The sequence below is a fragment of the Hippichthys cyanospilos genome, chromosome 2, assembly GCF_059441005.1.
Source record: "Hippichthys cyanospilos isolate Australia breed blue-spotted pipefish chromosome 2, RoL_Hcya_1.0, whole genome shotgun sequence".
In the NCBI taxonomy this organism is placed as follows: Eukaryota; Metazoa; Chordata; class Actinopteri; order Syngnathiformes; family Syngnathidae; genus Hippichthys; species Hippichthys cyanospilos.
In genome coordinates, this window is record NC_142370.1 from 27314674 (window position 1) to 27336148 (window position 21475).

At 41.7% G+C, this 21475-nt stretch overlaps 1 protein-coding gene across 1 annotated transcript; it reads right to left on the reverse strand.

Moving 5' to 3' along the window:
• Nucleotides 1-93: 93 nt before the first annotated feature.
• Nucleotides 94-21308, reverse strand: LOC148428090 (von Willebrand factor D and EGF domain-containing protein). The gene is made up of 33 exons (XM_088408410.1): nucleotides 21068-21308; nucleotides 18806-18999; nucleotides 18425-18653; nucleotides 18294-18359; nucleotides 17978-18210; nucleotides 16901-16990; nucleotides 16699-16831; nucleotides 15623-15840; nucleotides 14367-14440; nucleotides 14005-14287; nucleotides 12966-13159; nucleotides 12065-12894; nucleotides 11851-11993; nucleotides 11035-11196; nucleotides 10845-10949; nucleotides 10426-10540; nucleotides 9596-9861; nucleotides 9302-9521; nucleotides 9098-9235; nucleotides 7880-8221; nucleotides 7606-7743; nucleotides 7249-7526; nucleotides 6746-7175; nucleotides 6566-6661; nucleotides 5936-6031; nucleotides 5762-5857; nucleotides 4649-4744; nucleotides 3898-3993; nucleotides 3723-3818; nucleotides 2972-3067; nucleotides 2803-2898; nucleotides 1921-2018; nucleotides 94-635 (listed from the first exon to the last, which is right to left on the reverse strand). Exons 1-33 carry the CDS (start codon nucleotides 21141-21143, stop codon nucleotides 624-626), a joined length of 5835 nt encoding a protein of 1944 aa, XP_088264536.1. The 5' UTR covers nucleotides 21144-21308; the 3' UTR covers nucleotides 94-623.
• Nucleotides 21309-21475: the final 167 nt, after the last annotated feature.

Here is a 21475-nt window from a genome sequence, read left to right on the forward strand (position 1 = left end):
CAGTGAAATAAAAACCATTTCAGGGGGCAACATCTTGAAGTTCACCAAGAGAATGGCAAGAGTGTGCAAAGAGGTGATTTGGAGAAAGTAGAATATGAAATATGTTTTCAATTATTTTACCCTTTTTGTTGAATACATAACTACATATGATCATTCATAGTATTGGTGCCTCTGGTGAGTTTCTACAATGTAAACAGTGATGAAGACAAAGGAAATACATTGAATGAGAAGGTGTGTCCAAACTTTAAAGTTGTAATTTCACTTGATGGAAACAAGCATTACCGTTCTTTATTTTTACAAAACAAACATTAGACAGAGACATCATAAATTCTACTGAATTAAGATCATGTATATACACAATTGTGATGCACTGCATTTTTATATCACAAATAAATAAATGAGTTATCAATGAAATTTTACTAACTAAAAAAATGTGATGTTGAAAAGAATTGGATAGACCGAGGCATAGAAAGACAAAAAAATCGTACTACCCTTGTTCAGCAAATAGATAGCTGCCATATTGGGATAGCACACGTCTTATTCTTCAGATATTGCTTTGGAGACTGTGGCGTGTGAAGAAGATCAATGGACACCTGGCAATCTCCACAATCTTGCCTCATAATCTAGATGGACAGCTGAAGAAAAAATAAAAATTAAAAACAGCAGCCCTAAAATGTCAGTAGTACACCCCAAATATTTGTAAATATTTTATTACAGTTTGGTTGAGAGAACACTGAAGGAATGACACTTACAATGCATCGCAAGTAATCAGTGTACTAATTGTATTAAAAAAAGTATACATTCATAGAATTTACCAAATAATAACACCAAAATAATCACACTTGTTCATCATCATTCACATCAGAGACCTTGAGATGCTGATGATGAGTCACACAACACTGGGAAGGGAACAAGGTTGTAATTTTTGTTGAAAGCAGTGAAGATATTAATTAATGTGTGTTGAGTTACTCTGAAAGGAGGATGAACTGTGAAAAGTTATTGCACATGTTAACTGGCCTTGCGGCTTATCTGCAGCCTTTTTTTTTTTTTTGCTAGCCACCAGCAGTCAATTCACCGGTCAAGCAAAAGTGTGTATCTGTTCAAAGTGATAATTAGAACACTTATGAAAAGATGTCAATCCATGGCTGTGCTTAAAATGAGTTTTAAAAATATATTGTTAAAAATATACACATTATGTCTAAATTGAATAAGATCTTGTATACATGTTTGTGACATATAAATTTAATATAAAGTATACAGTATACACGTGATTGTATTTATATATTTATGATTGTATATATGAATGTGTTTATATTTTTACCGAAATAATCAATAAAACAAAGGGAGACAGAAGAAGATGCTATAGAAATGTTGATTTTCAGTTTCAGCTACCATTTAACTCTGCAGTTTTCTGCCGGTGTTAGGTTGAAAATATCCATCCATTCATTTTCTACAAATATGTTGGTCGTAAACATGCAGCCATGTTCAAGCTGTGCATGATAGGATGTTGCTGTAAGCAGGCTATTAAGAAAAAAAACAAAACAAAAAAACTTCCATATACCATCTTTTTGTGTAAATATCTGATGATATGACTTATGATTTATAGTCCAGCGTGGCTTATCCCTGACAGAAAATGTTACGCGATGCGTCTTATACTCCGAAAAATGTGGTTTATTCCATGGAGAGCGCCGCCCAGACAGAAGCCGTTATGTTTGTTTTAACTACTCAAAGACAAAGGATGTGTTTTGGATGTCGGTTTGCGTCTCTCGTGCAGCCGAGCGAGTTTTCGGTTTGTATACCAATATAAAAACGGAAGAGGAAAAAGAAGGTTTGTGTGCCAGTCATAAATATGGACGTAAGAATGGATTTGGAGCTAGCATAGCCCAAGCAATTAGAAATCCAAGTCCAAATTTCTCTTACCGTCCTTGAGCAAAGAGCACCTGAGAATTCACTTCGGCATGCACACACGTTGGGCCTCACACAGCGGCTGCCTCGCAGACACTTTTGTTGGCAATGAGCTGAGGGATGACACACACAGTCCAAAAAATCAAGCCTTCGTTATCATTTGGCACCTACTTCCTGTTTTATCACAAATTTTCTCATGCCATGGCTATTCTATGATGTCACGCTTCTTAGTTATTCCCGTCCCTGCTGCACACCCTGCAATGATCTGAGTTCACGGTTCCTTACAGCAACTTGGCTGATACCAACTCTTGAGTAGTCACAATACCAAGTTGTAATACCACTAATACTTTTGATGCACAAATATAACAGTTCTTGAATGGATCATTCCTTTTCTTGTCATTTGTAATGTCTACTTTTTAAAAATAAAACAGCTCTAAGAGAGCGCACAGCCCAATTATCGCCTGCCATGGTTTGTACCAATACCTTGAAATAAGGCCCAGTACCAATACTTGGTATCATACCCGCCCATTCCAAGTGGAAAATATAGGAGTGCAAACAGTTACATATAACTGAACTAAAATAAAATCTATCGCTTTAACAATTGTGGCCAGGCCAGCAAGCACATAAAAGCTATGACTTCTTTTATTTATCTAGTCCCTCCCTCGATTGCTCAAAACTTCTATCCATTTTTTTTCTCACCCTCTACTATCTACATTTTTCCTTTGTCTTTTGATCTCAATCCAATCTGGGCAAAACAGACAATTGTACTAGGTAGAGGTGTCTTTTTCAAAGGCCAGTTCTTTTTCTGGTCCCTGTGAACTTAAATGTGTCTAAATCTTACACATTGTCCGTTTAAGAGAATGTGAATGTATGCCGCATGCTGTGATAGATACTCACGAATGTGGCACAACATTCCGTGCCAGCCCGGTGCGCAGTGGCAGGTGTTTGGCCCCATGCATTCGGCCCCATTCCGACACTTTTGTTCACAGCTGGCTGCAAGGACAAAACAAACCACGAGATGTAAACAAATGGGAAGAATCACATACAGACTCTCAGCACTTCTTACGCTTATCACATGTCTTTCCTCGCCATCCTGACGGACAGTCACAAACATCGGGGCCAACACATCGACCCCCATTTATGCACAGGTTCTCGCACACGCCTGGAGAGAAGACGAGACAGTCTTGTGAAGAAAATAAATACAAACACCATGTAACTACACTTAAGAAAAAAGTTTTTTTTTTTAATTGTAATTTTGTTAGCCATTTCACAACGCTAGCAAAACAAAGGGAACACATTGGCTTTTGCTTTGGATAAAATACCTTTTATGCCTCACTAAACTGGCAAATTGGCATTTAAAAAGACTCCTCATATACTGTACACTGTAAGTCAAAATATAGATGTTCTTTGATGCCCAGTCTTGGTAATTTTGCTCATTAGCCAACAAGCAGATCTCTAGCCACTATAATGTACAACACAGTACTACACTGGATAAAAACATCCATCCATCCATCCATCCATCCATCCATCCATCCATCCATCCATCCATCCATCCATCCATCCATCCATCCATCCATCCATCTTTCTTATGCTCATATTTTATAAAGTATATAACCTATTAACATATATAAAATAACATAATTTTACAAACAGCAAATTTCAGACACAAAGACTTAAGTAATAATCCCTCCAAGGTGCCTTTCGTTTTACCAAAGTTATTTTCTATGAAGGTACTTGTGCTTTTAGGCACATATCACTTGTTTCACACAAGACTGCCATTTCCCAAGAATGCAGTGTAAAAGCAGTTAATGACTGACTTTGTTCACAGCGTCTCCCGGTGTATCCCTGCAGGCACGAACAGACGTTATTCCTTATACACAGACCACCATTCTTGCAAGGCGGTGTGCAGATGGCTGTAATTGGAGGCAATACCATCAGTGAGTCTGCAGCACTTGTCATAACACTTATTCTAAAGCTGCATGATGCACCTACCGTTTTGACATTGGGCACCGTAGAAACCGCGAGGACACTCGCAAGTGTTGGGCCGAGCGCACAAACCACCATTGAGGCAGACTGGAGAGCAAAGAGCTACAGAAAGCCAACATCAGCATGGAGAAACACACGGTATTACATACATTATACATGGTTCAATGGTCAGGGAAAAAAGGCCTGAACACGCTGAACCAACATTATGTTGTGCCCTAGCCAGCACATTTCAAAAACGTTTTCATTGCCGACCTTTTATTATTATTTTTTTTTTACAACACAGGTATTGCTTTTTGTTTGGATTGTTTGTATGCAACCTAACCCTGGTTAGCTAATAGAAAATACATGGATGTATGTATGTTGTATGATTAAATTTGTAAACACATTTTATACAATTGTGTTGTGTATGCAAGTCGTCTCTCAACGCAGCTGTATTTACAGACCACTTTTTAAAAAATGCAGTACTGTATGACAATAAGGTCAATTCAAAAAACAGCAATGAAAATGTTGATACTTTTTGTCCTGGAAATAAAAGTTTAACATTTGGCAGTGTTGTTTAACAAATAAACCTTAAAATAAAAGTTAGTATTTTTCATTTGAATTTCATCTTCAGAAAACTATTGTTGTCCTTGTGCACAGATCACGAAGCAAAACTGAACTCAATTCTTGGCCCAAAAACTGAAATAAGGCCCATACAATGGGTTATCTGTACAGTTTCACCCCTGATACACATACTCAATCCATTATTCATGCATACCAGTCTCACAGGAAGGTCCACTCCAACCAGGTTGACACCTGCACTCATCCGGCGAGACACATAGGCCACCATTGTGACAGTGGCGGCTGCAAACCACTAGGACCAACAACACAAACATACGCAGAAGAAGTAAGAATAAAAGTAAGGAACATAAGACAATGGTGCCTAGACTTGACATTTTATTACATTTGTTCAAATAATGTTCAAGTAATTGTTCAAGTAATTCCCCAAATATAAGACGCACCTGTCCAGAGGAGACAACCTTAATTCTGGTATTTTCTATGTTACTGACACACTATCACTTTGGCATCAATGTAAAAACTAAAGCAAAACAGAACAAATCTCATCTTACTTAACTCTTCATATTTTCGTTATTTCCCTCAAGTTATATAAGTGTTGTTATGTGTGTTTCAGATTTCCCATTATTATACTTTTATTCTTTTAAGATCCACTCTTTTAATGCTCAGGTCTAGTGACAGTGAAGGCCATGCTAAAACCTCCAGCGTGTGTTTCTTGATGGAGTCCCTGATGGATTTTAAGGTATGTTTCTGAAAATAATCTTGTTGTCGAATTTCCCCATTTTCAGCTTCACACTTTTTTGAGCACGTCTGCATCACAATTAAGGGACCTGAGTTCAAATCCAGCCTTCCTGTGGGGGTTTGCATGTTGTCCCCGAGCCAGCGTGCGTTCTCACTCTTCACTCTGGTTTCCTCCCACAATCCTAAAAACATGCATGGCAGGTGTATTGGAAACACTAAATTGTCTTTAGGCGTGATTGGGTGCGTGAAGGGTTGTTCGTCTCTGTGTTCCCTGCATTTGGCTGGCAACTGGTTGGTGTCCCCGCCTACTGCTTGCCCAAAATCGGCTGGGGTAGGCACTGGCAAGCCTGTGACCCTCGTGCTTAGACTTTTGTACATGACAAAATTAAGTTTTCTATTTTGGTAATTTTGTTCACTGTGTAAAATAATATTATTAATATGAAATCTTAATATTATTTTTTCTCATATACCAGTGAGACTAATGCCATTTTTAACTCTGTAAAGTATGTATGCTGTTTTTGGAACTGCAGAGCCTCAATTCTTATAATGGAAGTTCCAGTCGCCTTGAACTCACTGGTTTCACAACGCGGACCAACATAACCGTAAGGACACGAGCACGCCTGCAGTCCGATGCACGTGCCTCCATTTTCACATGCCGACCTGCACACAGCTACGCACATAATGTCTATTAAGGCAAGAAAATGCATGGGGGGTTTCGTTTGACCCTGAAAATGAAATGAATCTTTACCTTCCTGACAAGTGTCTCCATGAAACCCGGTGGGACAGTGACAAACCCCCGGAGCGAAACATACTCCCCCATTCAGACACTCTGGTTCACAAATTGCTGAAAGAAGACATTAAATCAAAACAAAATTGAAAGAATTTGTTGTTATCTGTCATGTTAATCCTTTGATTTACCCTAAGTATGGATCATTTCATTTTTCTGTTGTGAAAGCGTTTTTAGTTGTGTCCTTTTCATGTTCGTACGACCTCCAGTCACTTGTGTCGTGTCTGTTTGCATTTGGTTCCCCTTTTTTTGTTGTTTTTTTAGTCAGCCGAGTTCATTGGCCAATTTTGCCTCTCATGTCATCTCTTGGGTTGTGACTGCTCAGAATGCTTCTTTGCTACTTTTCATCGCTGTTGTTCTGTTTGCTTTATCTGTAGTTAATTTAGTGTTTTTGACGCTGCACTTTGCTGCACGCTTGTTGCCTTTTTTGTAAAATCGAAAATACTTTTTGAGATCCCCTTTCACTTCTGCCTTCCTTGCCAGGTTAGCCAGCAAGCGAGGCCTACCTGCTTTTGCCTTAACTATGAGCTGAGGAACATCAAATGTAACAATTCGCATTAGACAAGGTAAACATTTGATTTTAATTATTACCAATTTGGCAGTCCGAACCAGAGAACCCTGCCTTGCAGAGACACTTGTTGGGAGCCGCACACTCCATGTTCCGTCCGCACGTGTGCTTGCAAACAGCTTAGAACACAGGTGCAGAAGACAGTTCATATACTGTAAAAGTGCTAATCAATCAAATGATGGTGATTTGAGACTCAAACCCACCTCGACATGTCTTTCCATCTCCAGTGAAACCAATAGGACAACGGCCACAACGGAAACTGCCGTCCAAAGTTTTGTCGCACTGGACACCAGGAAAGCATGACCGGTCAGCGCATGACTCCACGTGTTCCTTTTCCATTACGTGACTACTGAGCCACGCTTGGATGGAAGGTGTGCTCTGAAGTAGTGTGGTGTGATGTGGAGTTGTCAGGGTATATGCCACCTCATCAGATAACTCAGGCAGTGAATAAGATAAAACTCCAAGAGTTTCTTTCACGGGCTGCGCAGGTCTAGTCCAAGGCTTGGTCCGGGTAGACGTTTTGTAGTTGAGAAGTTGATGTGTTGTCTGTCTGGGTTTTGTCACAAGGCCAGACTGAGTGATTAAGCGATGAGATGGTGGAGTTACTTTGGTGGATATGACTTGTTCAGAGAGCTAAGACAGGAACACAAACAGAAGCCGATTTAGCTTAAGAATCATGAGACATTTTCAACAAGGTGAGACTCACTTTTGGGACTGTACCACGGCGTACCACAAAGCCCTTGGAGGGTGCAGAAAGAGCACTCATCGTTGCCGTAAGAGCAATAGTGTCGACCTCCCTCCTTCCGGTGCTGCCTCCCCTCCCTACAGGTGAAGCCTGACGTAGTGTGGTGTCTCTGGTGACAGACAAGTGCTTGATGCTGTCTCTGGAAGGTAGGGCGGGTAAGTGAAGGGTGGAGACTTTACTTTTACTGTGCGAGGATCTGCTCCTTTGGCTTGTTGTCTGCTGGTGAGAAATGTTGGATGCTGAAGAAGCACAGGAGATGACAGCATTACAAGTTCTGTTAAGGTGGAACTGGACTCCCACAGTGTTCAACCTTTTTACCTGCCTTGGCACTCTTCATGCAGATTCGACCATTGCCATGAAGGCCGGGTGGGCAGCGACCACAAACATAGCCAATGTGAGGCGGCCGTCTGTTGATGCATTGAACCCCGGGAAAGCAAGGTCTGCTGGTGCACGTTGCTGGGAAATTGAAAGGCGGGGAAAGCAAAACACTCAGAGACTTTAGCTCCCTCGAGGGGTAAAATAATTTACTAGTTCCACTTATTTTATTACAATTTTTGCCGGTGGCTTCCAAATATAATCCGGTGTTTCTTACCCGCAGCTGGTTTTCTTGAGGTTTGCATCATGCTGGTTTTCTCCTCATTAGTGGTGCTTATTTGTGCCCGACCAACCTTGACTAGATCAGGCGCTATAGTGGCCGTATTCTTGAAGGTGCCACTGCTTGTATGAATCTGCAAGACAGAGCTCAGGCTGATTCCCGAAGCTCTCCTCCATGTTGTGGGTTGAGCCGGTCCACGGAGTTCCACTTTTGGCATCATCTCGGCAGCCTGGATTATTGGTTGAAGGGTGGTTGGGTTCTCCATCACATAGTCTTTAACCTCATGGACAGCATTTCTTGGAATCACCATGGGAGTGACGGTCGCTGGCCTGTTGACAACTTCATGAAGAAAACTGATTATGTTTTGAGTCCTAAATTACGGTGGCCCTGAAGTGCAAATCGCACGCACACAAAAAAACTAAGCAAACAAAAAAAGGTCATCCCGAACAAAAAAACACCTTACAAGAGACGCACACAAGAAAAAAGAAGCACACATTAAAAAAAGAGCATGCAAAAAAAGGAAGCAAACAATAAACAAGAGCTCACAGGTAAAAAAGAAGCACACAAGAAAATGACGCTAATAAGAAAAATGATGCACACAATAACAAATGGCACACAAGAAAAAAGAGGTATGAAAGAAAGTGGAGTGGAGTATAAACTGGTTCCTGGTGATCTGACAGGGGCACATTTCTGAGAACAGCGATAACATTTGTATCACTGATATCACGAGTTAAAAACTCGTCACAGGATTAACGTCCTGATCAAAGACACATCCAATCAAGTAGCCCCCTGTTGTCCAATCAGGAGCAAGATCACACCCCTCTACCCCACCCACACCGATCCCTTCCGGTAGAGCAAAGTGTGCACTTTTTTCTTGTGTGCTTTTTTCTTTTGTGCTTTTTTTTATTGCCTTTCTTCTTGTTTGCTTCTTTTTTTCTTTCGTGCTTCTTTTTTCTTGTGTGCTCTTTTGTATTGCTTGCTTTTTTGAGCTCCTCTTTTTTCTTTCGTGCTCTTTTTTATCATACTTTTTTCTTGCATGCTGATTTTCTTTAGTGTGCTTCCTTTTTCTTGTGCGCTTCTCTCTTGTAAGGTGATTTTGGTTTTTGTTTGCGATGACCTTTTTTTTGTTTGCTTAATTTTTTGCTTGTGTGATTTGCACTTCAGGGTCACCGTACTAAATGGGTTCAATGCTTGAGAGAGTGTGGACATTCTTACCTGTGCACTTTGTACCATTTCCGAGCATGCCTTTGGGGCAAAGACCACAATTATAGGAACCATAGCTGTTAAGACAGTTAACCCCTGGGAAACAGGGCATTTGGTTGCACTCATCTATATCTTCCTGGCATGTTACGCCTGCAGAGCGATGGAAGTTAAAGCATACTTAACAAGAAGACACCAAATCCTGAATGAACCTGTTACCTGTCAGCCCTTCAGGACAGTTGCATCTGTATCCGTCAAAAGTGTTAATGCATGTTCCTACTGCACAAGGTGATGATAAACATTTGTCCACATCTTCAAGGCAGAGGTCACCCTGTTTTCCATCGGGACATACACAGAGGTACTTTCCACTGCCAGCGGGGAAGTTGAAATCTGTTGCACATGTACCTCCATTCTGACAGCCGCATGGCACCACATGGATCTATTTAGGAGCGAAACAGTAATGTTATTCAAAAAAACATAATTTTTAACGTTGTTGTTATTGTGGGGAGCTACCTGAACCATGAAGGCGCTTTGGGCATTGCACTCATCCGATAGTGTGAAGTGAAAGGTCGACTTTGTCCACTCCGTTTGGGTATGTGATGGGACCCTCCAAATAAGAAGGCCAGCAGGTGAGAGGATGGCGCCCTTTGGTCCGTTGACCAGCTGAAAGAGCAGAGCTGAGCCTTCTGGGTCTGAAGCAGCGAACTGGAAGACAAAGTTCTCTCCGGCAAAAGTCCGTAGCTCGCCCTGAGGTTGATGGAAGCTGGGTGGCTGGTTAACTGGAAGACAATCCTTTGTTTGTATTAAAGAATTTTGTCCATATATATATATATATATATATATATATATATATATATATATATATATATATATATATATATATATTTTTTTTTTTTTTTTTTTTTTTTTTTTTTTTGGGATCTAATATCTGAAACTCTCTCTGTGTTTTAAGGGGTATCACGATCGAGCATGTCGTTTATTTCCTATGGAGGTTAAACAACAAGGTGCATGATAGGAAACCTAAAACTCTTTCGTCCCTTTCATCCGCTAATTGATGCAAACAGGCTTCCAATGGGCTGACCTCACTGTAAGACACAACTTTTGTCTACCTTTTAGCCAAGGGACCTCTGTGCAACACTCACTCGACAACGCACATGCTGTGATGTCATTAAAGGGCACAAGCACAGACGTGGACACCCGCTTGCTGCTGCTGACTGTTTAGGCCTGCAGCGATACTGTATGAGCATGTTTATGGTAATTGTCTACATTCCCGCAGTCACTTAGTGACTGATCTCCCCACTAATGACAGGACTGTGAACACTCATGGAGGCACAGCACTGTACCTTGGTTGAGTGACCAGGTAAATGTTGAGCTGGCTGGGTTACAGAGAAGACACGGACTTCCTGGATTTGTGTCTCCTTCTGCAAAGCACATTCCGTCAATGTTACATGTCCGGTCCTGCCGAAAACACATTCACAAAGAAAGAGATCACCAAAAGTTACGTTGTTGGCTGCTTGTGGCTTGCTTGCTGAGGGAGGCTTCTCTTTTTGACCTTATACTGGTCTAGTGACAAAAAACCCCATTTGGCTTTTTATGGTCACAGCCAGCTGCTATGTGTAGGGAAAGGGAAAACAATGTCTTCTTTTGTCACCAGCAGACTAGATTGACTATCACTTTCCAGGCATCAAGGGCATTTTGTGATCATTTAACAGAGGAAGATCTACGAGTCATGGTATGGCTTTGAGTTTTACTTTTCAATTACCTTCAATTTACAGATTCCTGCGGGAGATGCTGTGCACACCTGACAAATGCCATCGTAGATAATCAGCACCTTGGCTAAACTATACTGGGAGCCATCGTTTGTCACCTGTGGAGAAGGATAGGGAAACATTTAAATCTGCATACAACAGCCAAGAACCAATTTTCATTAATATGACGTAAAGCAGCCCGACCTTAATGTCCCAACGTGCATATGGTTTGTCATCCATCGTTATGTCTTCTGTGCTGACACCTGCACTGCTCATTGAGGGAACCCCACAGTCCAAAACTTTTGAGTTGAGGAAAGTTGCTCTCGTTTGCTGGTTTTCCCCTGGATGCCAAACGCCATTCACATTCTGGGGGGCGGGGGGGACATGTCCACATTAAGAGAGAAGAAAATGTATATGTTTGGGAATAAAAGCCATTTTCCACCAAGCAGTACAGCTCAGGCCAGTTCTCCTTGTGTTTATAAGTATTCTTACAATGATGGTGATAGCTACAGGATTTGGAATGGTGCTATATGTGCATAGTGTCATATTGTAGCATCATGTCACAGTGCAACCTACCAGAAAACCAGCAGGGACAAAATCAGTTATTTTGATCTTGTTCAATTTGTTACATTGGAAATGTCACAAAGTGTGCATGATAAGGTCTGTATGTCACAACTTGCCTGTCAAAAGGCCTGGATGTCTTGAGCCTTTAGCATGCCTTAAAGACTTTATATTACTTGCAGTATGAAACTTGGTTGTTTCTGTGAAATCTGTCAGACTGTCGCATACTCTCATGGAATTCAATCTAGTGTTGTACCTGCCGGACCCCAAGCCTACCTGTCTCCTGTGTCTGAACCTGCCTTGTTTTTATGAAATAACTGGTCTCAACCCCTATCTGCCGCAGGCGTGCTCTTGGTTCCTATCCCACACTGTGACTGGAAACACAAAATTCTGCAAACCATAATCAACTGAATCAGGCTACTTGATGGAAACATGGTCTTGAACCTCGAGGACGCTCACCTTGAGTCTGGTGGCGCGGCAGCTCAAATAAGGTGACTCAATAAAGCCCCGACCAAAGACCCGTACTTTGTGGCAGTCAGATGTTCTGAAGTCACAGAGGCCTCCATTTTCCAGGTCAATTAGGACTAACGGCTGGCCTTCCCCTATGAGAAACAGACAGTCATCTTCATTAAAGAGCATTCAATTCAAATGTTTGGCGATGGAAGACACTCACCGATGGTTATGCTGCAGTCATACGAAGTGAAGCTTTGGTGACACTGACAGCCAAGTTCTGTGCACTCTCCATTTCCGTTGCAGAAATTGGGGCAGCGTAGGGCCGTCACTACCTCCCCTGTGCTCCTCGGGTGCACCACCCCATGGTCTCTCTGGGCCCTGTTTTCCAGCAGCCTCCTCTCACACTCATTTTCTAGGTAAGGTAGCATTGCTTCATCCCAGCCCAGGTCATCTTTTAATTGTAGGTCCAGGACGCAGAGATTCACAGCTTCTTCAAGGCGACGTCCTAGCAGCCCACGGCACACAGTACCAAGTGTTGAGTTGGACAAAGCAATGTGGCACAACTCCAGTGCTTTGCCATGGGTCAGGCCTCTTGCCGTGGGCCATCGAGGTTGGACATCTAGTCCTGCTTTTGTGAGGTGATCCTCTTGGAAGTAGTAGGCAAGCTGCTCCAGGTCGGTCTGTCTGATGCTTTGAGAGGCCGCCTGGAACTTAAACATTGTCTGTGTCCTGAGCAGATCGTCATCTCTGAACTCTTTATGATTGTGGGCATTGAAATGGTTAAGCCTCCGTTCCTGGGAGGACCTGTTCAAGATGTTTTCCTCTCTTTCAGGACTCTTCACATATCCTAATGTGGAGTCCACTGAGTGAAACACAGATGTATAATCCACATTGTCCTGTGCAATGCAGTAAGAATTAGAGAATAGCCTGGCTCCTTCATCAGCGGAGGGAAAGGAACTGTATCCTTTTTGGCACCGACAGAAAGGTCTCTTTTCCTCTTGACTGGAACCCTGAGGCGTTTTATCAAATAAACTTTCGCCAGGGGCTATCCTAATACAAACATGCACACGTGTATGTCAAAGCCCAACAACGAGGCAAAAGTAAAAGATCATGTGACCCACCTCCATCCTTCTATGAATGCTTTTAAGTCATCCTGGAGGCCTTCGTATCCATGGATGTCGTTGTTGCTATTGCGATCAAAGGTGCCGCAGAGGCCTTGCGTGTTTCCATAGTCAACACTTGGTGCCCGGACAGACAAGCTCATCCCCCAGTCGTCAACATCGGCTCGGACGAAGGCCCCAGAGGGAAAGATAATCTGCAATTAAAAATGAATACATTAAATTATACATTTAAAAAACTTGTGATTAAATGTGTTCTCATGTAAATTATATTTCATGGGAGGTGGCACTCCTCCAGAGGTCGCCATGTCTGTTATAGCTATGGCCAGCCTGAGGAGTGTGTATTGCTGCATTTACCGTAATGCGCTTTAGCTGCATTATGGTAAATGGGCGCATGCAAAATATGGCACACACTCCCTTTAAGAGATCTACAGCAAGCTTTCAATTTCAGTGTCAAAAGAGCAAGATCGTGCCATTAACCCATGCAGTAAAAGCAGTCATTTCCTTGTAAGAAAAAATGTAATCTATCACAGTCCAACAAATTCAAAGTATAACTGTCACCAAAAGAACAACTCAATCGTAAGCTAGGTTTGTTTACATATAATGGTAGTATCTACCATAACCAAACATAAGGTATTTTGTTATTTCCACTTTCTGGACTGCTTGTCAAGGTTCTTCCAACCATGTCTATTTTTGAATCAACGTATGTGTCAAAATGTCAATTATGGTCTGTGATCCATTTCCCTTCCAAGCAATTTAGCTCCTGTAACATTATTTTCAACGACGTTTGGCATGTTCCAACAACAGCAGCAGAGGAAAATGGCTAAAATCATCATTCAAGGTACAGAATAGGAATTTTTTGTTTCAGACACTCTACCGTTGTTAAATGTAGAACGTAGACGGGCTTATGTATTTGTAAAATGCATCACGTGGAGAATCTTTCAGTTTTTGGCACCTGCTGTACATCTGACGTGATGTTGAAATGTCCTATGTCACACAACAATACTGATGTTTCAGCTGATTTGCAAGACTGGATACCTACTGTAATTTTCTTTCCTTGGTGAGCTTCTATCACACGGACACGCGGGCTAATGCTGTGTTCTCCACCCAGGTCTTTCACGGTGAGCTTTGGTCTTGTTTCCTGTCGTTGGCCGTCACACATGTCTAAAATGGCAATATCGTTACCCTCTCGTGCCGCCACGCCACAGCTGCAAGCTACAGCGTAATGCCGGCTGCCGCAGTCCCACTGTCGAGAGTGGACCTCAAAGTTCCTAGCGAGGCTCCGGTATAGCAAAAAAGTGCCAGTCTGGTGGTTGTCATAGTGCCTGCGGAATGGTATGAAAGAAAATTGGTGAATGCTTTTTTGTTTGTTTTTTTGTTTTTGTAAGGTCGTCCTTCAAATACCTTCCATCCAGTGTAATGACATGCGGGTCAGTCAGTGAGTAGCAGATAGAGGTGGGAACATCCTGAACTGTGACCTGTAGTCAGGAAAAAGAGAACAAAGGCAAGGTCGGGGGGGGGGGGTCACAATGACACTTTGACCCCTGGCTTTGATGTTTTCATGAAAAACAGATGGAGACTTTGTTTCACAACCAACAAGATGTTGATACCAAACCGAAAGATCTTGTAAGATGATCCCACACTTAGTCCACCTCTCTGAGTCTTAGCTGAGCAGTCCAAGCAGTTCATATCTTATGTCTACACGAACAGATAATTGCTCTTTAATTGGATTGTGCTCTCATTATACATTAAATTCAGGCTCTTTTTTTAATGATCACCCAGCATTCCTCAAGGACCGCCTCACTCATTCTGAGGAGAATTTGGAGGCCCTTCAAGACCCTTGAAATAATGCAACTGCTTAGCTATCTTAAATGAGACATATTGTGCATCATGTTTGCACTTTTCTTTGTTCCACAATTCAGAACAGATATCTTCAGATATCTTAATATTAACATGTCTGTTCCATGCTTTCATCAAAGTACCGCAGGGATCGAGAATTTCTTGTCTTATTTAAACTAGCCTTTTTATGATTCAAGTTAGGTGCTGGAGGAAGCCTGATGGTTGTGACTTGAGTGTCTAGTACTTCTACCAGAATGTGGGAAAAAAAAGCACCCGAAAAGACACACACACTAAAAAAAAAAAAAATCAACAATACTCAAACACAACACTGTGTGCAAGTGCTCAAACAAAACACTGTGTGCAAATGGAACAGCAGACCCATTGCCAAATAAAAACACTCTCCATAGGTTCTGTTTTTGCTCCCTTCATTTTCTTTCTTTGGTGGAGTCCATGCAGATTTGGTATGAAATATAGTAACTATGATAATATCAGTATTTCATTGAATGAATCCATTTCTAGTTATTCTGAGGGGTTGATGCATGCTGTTGTCATATTTAAGAATTAAATATGATAACATCAACCACACACACCTGCTGAGCTCAGGCTGCACAAAATCAACATTTTCTACCCAATAAAGATTAAAACAGGATATGGCTCCCTCCTCCACAAAACAAGCAAAAAATTAACAAACACTCGACAAAAATATTGGAAAGAAAATCCTTACAAAACCTGGGAAACCCTTAAAAGCATTGTCATAAACTCCTGAGGAAGACACAGATGCCAGAATTAATTCATGCACGATAACAACAAAAAGAACTCACTTTCAGTGGGTTTGGAATGTAGCTCCTCCACAACGGCGATGCACTATCTTTAGGCAGGGAGCTGATCAAACTGATCCGGTTTCCATCGCGTGTAAAGTCAGTGACGGCTGCGATGAAGAATGATGCTTGGCCGCAGATTCCCTTGTTGCAGGGAGTTGGACGGAGCTGCACCTGGCAGGCAGAAAGTGCTACATTGGGGACCTCAAGTCCGAGACCATCTGTGGACAAAGAGGTTTGTGGGGAGGGTATCAGCAGATGATAAACATCATTTGTGGTGCAATGACGATGTAGGACAGCGATGTTACATTTTAATAACAATTAGTAGATGGAAAGCTGATGTCTCTCAAAAGGGGTGCTATTATTACCTCAAAATCCTGACATTGATGGTGGGGTTTTACACCTGAGACCTCTGCCAATTAATCAGGAATCAGGATGTTTGTGCACTCTATTTGACATTTGTGTGGTCTATTTGGGTCGTTCAGTACGTGCAATACAATACAGTAGAGTAAACACTGACTTTACCTTTGCTGTTTGAAGTAAATAGCCAATCAAGTACGTTTTACTCTTAATATTACTAAATTCTGGACCATTGCTTGATCGAAATGAGTAACTTTCAGATATGGAAAGTGCGCTCCCACTATTATGTGAAATAATCACAGACTAAGTTAAGTTCAGTTTAGTTTGACTTTCACATTCAATGCAGTTGAGTTTATTTCTGTGCGGTTTATTTTTAAATATTCATTTAATTGTACATTTTACATTCAATTAACCATTGTCTGTTTGAAAGCATTGTTTTTAAATATTCAAATTGTGCAGGTTACCATGGCTTACGACAATACCACATATACTTTTTTAAGAATATAACGTCACCATTGTGACTTATTTGGACAGCAAGTTTGTTTTTGAGATGCTGTTACATTTTCTACGATTGTAAACCTAAATCATCATTCATCCATTGTTCGAAATATGAAAAATGGGCCTTAGCGGAAGTCTGGCTGCTTTAGTTAATGAAATGGCTGACCATAGTTTATGTATGTTTTTCACATTGTTGATTCGTGAGAAGCAGCTAATCTCACCCGGGTCGTGCACACCCAGCACAAGAGGGATTCCGCACTGGTCGAGGTCGTTGCAGGGGAGCGGCACAGTGCTTTGAACTTTGACCTCGTGCTCCGCGCCATTCTCGGCTATGTGAAGCGACTCCACAGAAAACTGCGGTGAAGAAGCAGACTAAAGTTTGCTACGTTTCTGCCTTCACTTGAAATCAGAGTCCATGTTCACCTTCAGCCCAGCAAAGAAAGCCTCACTCTCCTTGGGAGAAGATCGACTGTGGGTGACATTGACTTGGAATGTGGACACGCTGCACAAGAACTGCAAGACAAACATCAACAATCTTTGCGAGGTCTCACATGCATTTTTGTTTCTCGGACCAGATAATATGTTTGTCATCCATCAAAACATCTCCACACCAGCACAGTGACATTAAACTGACCTTAGAACCTGTTCCCCAATCACCTTAAGTGGGGAAAGACCCTGGGAGCAAGCCCACTAGAGCATGTTGCAGACACGACTAATCCTACCCCAGAGCCCAAATATGGCAGCCCGGCGATTCACAGCTGTGCAGCGGCGAGCTGTGAGTATGACCTCACCTCGGTGTCACTTCTTCATATTTCCTGGTGACAAGTGATTGCTCCAGGAAATTAACCGATAAACACATTATCGTGTTATTATGAACAGTATGCGTAATGTTAAAAGATGTTTCCTGCTCCTCGACGGAGACAATAACACCCATGGTGTGCGAGAAGCAAGTCGCCCCTCGTTTCTTGAACTGACGAGAAGATTACAACCTTGCACATTACAGGTTGTGTCACACCATTTTAACGTTTACAACAAAGATGTTCCGCCCATGTTTTTGTGAGGATCACATACAGAAAAACTGAATGATGTAAAAACCACCTCGACTTTTATTTGGCAAGTATTTATATATAATAATGATTATTATGAATAATAGCACTCCCTAACCGAAGTCCATTGAAGTGAAATGTTCACAAACCAGTCTTTGGCACAGCAGAAAGTGAAACAAACCATTTACAGTATCTTTCCGAAACCAAGTTGTCTTTTTTCAGCATGGCAATATGTAGGCAGAAAATGGTGCCAGGGCTGTTTTTTGGACAGCCCTGATCTTAAAATTGAGTAGTAGCATAGAACAACTGCAAGGTGCAAGGAAAGCATAACTAAAGTGCAGCATCTTATGCAACCCCCAACTCCCTGGGCTGTCTGTCCTTTCTCAAGGCTGGCTGAGAGTTCAACTTGATCCACAAAAAGGTCAGATTGAAAAGAACATCTGGCAAGTATTACCTTCTCTCCAAGTCTGAATTGAGCGCCGTCCATCTCCACAAGTGAGAAAGGCTTCAATGTGGACTCCTGGTAGATTTCGGCTTTCATGCTGTGGCTAATGTGCCTTGCCCAAACCACACGGAAGCCAAGTGGTCGACCGGATGGCGGCGGGATGAAGGAGCACCTCAAGTGGACGCTGTGGCCAATCAACTCTGAGCTAATGAGGGGCCGAGTCAGCAACGAAGGCAACACGGCTATCATCAAGGAAGCAAATCTGACAGTTAGGGCAGCTGCATAGATGCCTGACAACAAATCTTTAATTCTAAAATTAGTTCACCTTTGCACCGACCGCTGACCTCCACATCTCCTGGCGGGCAGAATCCAGGTGCCAAAGTTGGAACAACTGAACAGCAGAGAGATTTGGGTTACTCAGAGAGAAACACTCCAGAGAGAACATAGAGAACACACCTTGGGCGCAATAACCCATACATCCCTGAGTAGGCTGCAAATAGTAAAGCAGGAAGTTGCCACAGTTGCGTATTGTGATGGGGATGCGGAAGAGGCAGCAGTCTTTGGCGCTGCCATGAAAAAACTGCCAGGTGGCACAGGCAGACAACTGGAGGACCTCGCCAGGCCCTGGTAAGGGCTTGTCCTTCAGTGAGAGCCAGATGGGCGCCTGCGTTCCGCAATGATTCATCTGTTGGAAAGAGAACAAGTAACAGGTGCAGGTACTTGTGTACCTTTGGTTCTGCCTTTTGATCGTTTCTGTTGTACTTTGCCGTTAATAAATAAAATGGACTGGACTTTGTACTCATCATCCGGATGGGAGGCATGGCAACTTGCTCATACCTCGATGCAGGTGGTCGGCATCTCGGCCGGCTTATTGTTGATCTTGAATCGGTACCAGCCTGGTGCCAACGAGTGGTCACACACCAGTTCCTGGATGGCTGTACTCTGAATCTCAGTAGAATCAAAGTCTACACTCCGGTAAGGGTTCCGCAGTGTGCGATGTCCTCCCGGGAAACACTCTGGTACGGAAAAGACTGAGAGGAAACACTTTATACACTTTTTCTTTTATATTCATCGGATTGCCACCACTTGTGATTCTCTACAACTGGTGAGAAAGTCTATGTAAGAGTCTCTGGAAGTCAAAGAGTTTGAGTTAATCTCAGCTCTGATCCTTACAAGTGAGATCCTGAGCATTTTTTCTTTTCACAAAAACAGGAAGAGTTCCCAGGTGTCTTAGTAGCATGTCTGTGACACTCGGACCAAGAATAACAACGATCACAAGTGAGCTCTGTGTTTCTGTCCATTTGTGTAGTGGTGCATGGGGAATATTTAATTCAACACTGTTGTTTTTCATCTTCATCACAGAATTGATCATTCGAACCCACTATCAAAATACCCCAGGGAACAATGACTTTCCAGACAGTTTTACTTCTGTTGGGCACCAGCTGTACAGGTCAGAAGTGAAGCAACATTGTAATCTAAACAAAGTGAGCAGAATGTTCTTTTCCCTCCTTCAGGAAAAAAGGGACATCTTTTTCCTTTTTGTTGGAGCAAAACATGAGATTTTGGGGGGCTTGACTGGGGGTTAAGTGTGTATTATTTAGTACCAACTTAAACAGACTCTAAAAAGGTGATGTTTGCTTTCACCCGCTGATTTGCTGGAAGGTTAAAGCTCATCCAAACAGACACATAAGACGAGCCAATGGTTGGGACTGTTGCTCCCGGCTATACCTCTTAAATTGGGGGCTTAATCAGTTTATAGAGTCTCAGGGGCAGGGGAGGCTCCTTAAAGGCCCCTGTGGAGTAAAGTACTGCAGAGCGTGTGAGTTCGGGGGCCCGGCTGCCCAGATGTGCTTCTCTACTTACTTACAACACAAGATGATTATCAGGGAGCTTGGTCTCGGCACAACTGCACTTTTAGTATTCCCCCCAGAGAAGGGTCCATCACGCAGCGCTCGGACACCAACCAGGAACACTTAGATGATTTAAGACGATGTCGAAATTTTCCATCTAGCTTGAGCACTCTTTACTTTACGATGCTGACATAAAACTTTACGACTGCCAGCTTTGATGTCTCACAGGAGGAAAAGGGTATGAGCAAGATGGCTATGCCAATCACGATGTTATATATGGTCGGGAACAACAGAGCAGAGAACAAAATATGCCCAAAGAAGGGGTGATCAAAATATGACAAACAGTCATTTACGGCCCGCCATGTGGCCGATGGCATATGCTAAAAGTAAAACTTAATGCAGCCTGTGTCCTCATTTGAAGCAAATTGCAAAAACAACCCTCTCACCTGATAAGTGTTAATCTATGTATCCATCCAATCTACCTAATATGCATTATTTTGGGGAATGCGGCTATGCAGTTTATATATATATATATATATATATATATATATATATATATATATATATATATATATATATATATATATATATATATATATATATATATATATATATATATATATATGCAGTTTTTATATATATATATATATATATATATATATATATATATATATATATATATATATATATATATATATATATATATGCAGTTTATATATATATATATATATATATATATATATATATATATATACATATATATATATATATATATATATATATATATATATATATATATATATATATATATATATATATATATATATATATATATATATATATATATATATATATATATATATATATATATATATATATATATAAACTGCATAGCCGCATTCCCCAAAATAATGCATATTAGGTAGATTGGATGGATACATAGATTTATATATATATCAAGGGTTGCTTGCTTGCTGGTGCCTATCCCGGCTGGCTTTGGGCGGTAGGAGGGCGACATCCTGAACTGGTCGCCAGCCAATTGCAGGGCAGAAAGTGTGTTGGAAAGTAAGAGAAAGCCGGAGTGCCACTGATTGACAACCAAGTAAGGTAGGTCAACTCATGCATATCGGTAGCAAATAAAGTAGGATTCCATTTTAGCGCCAGTGTTGTAGTTCACCTGCAAAGTCCCTCTTGAATCTCATCAAAATAGATGGACAGTCATAACGGTAATGATCTCAAATCCACTCACCATTTTGCGCAGATCCCTGCGCCGCCAGGAGCAGCATTAATGTAAGAAATCTCATAATGTACCCTATGCTCTTCATGGCTACTTGGGAAAAAAAAATACAATCGGCACCTTCAGTCGTACGGTTCCATTCGAGGTCTGGTATTAAAGTTGCAAAAAAAAACGAGCACGGCAGAGCTTGAGCCTGTAGCTTTCTACTTTGCAGAATTTTCCTGAGACCGCGATGCCTTGCTAGTGCGCAGGATGTGCAAGTTGAGGAGTAGTGGAGTTGGGAGGAGGCACTACAGAGCTGTCAGTGGAAGAGGAAGCCCAACAGTAAACAGTCATTATCAGCTCCTTCAACGAAGAGAAAGGATGGATGGAGGGTAAAACAACCATGTCATTTAACCCTAATGTTAAACCATTCAAATG

Bases quoted from the DNA above. Each gene is read 5' to 3' on its own strand.
- LOC148428090 (XM_088408410.1), bottom strand. From the start codon at position 21,143: ATGAAGAGCATAGGGTACATTATGAGATTTCTTACATTAATGCTGCTC. The intron at 18,211-18,293 runs GTGAACTAATTT...CCTTGATGATAG, and splicing joins GGTCAGCGGTCGGTGCAAAG to CCGTGTTGCCTTCGTTGCTG. The intron at 6,662-6,745 runs GTGGGTTTGAGT...CTGTGTTCTAAG, and splicing joins AGATGGAAAGACATGTCGAG to CTGTTTGCAAGCACACGTGC.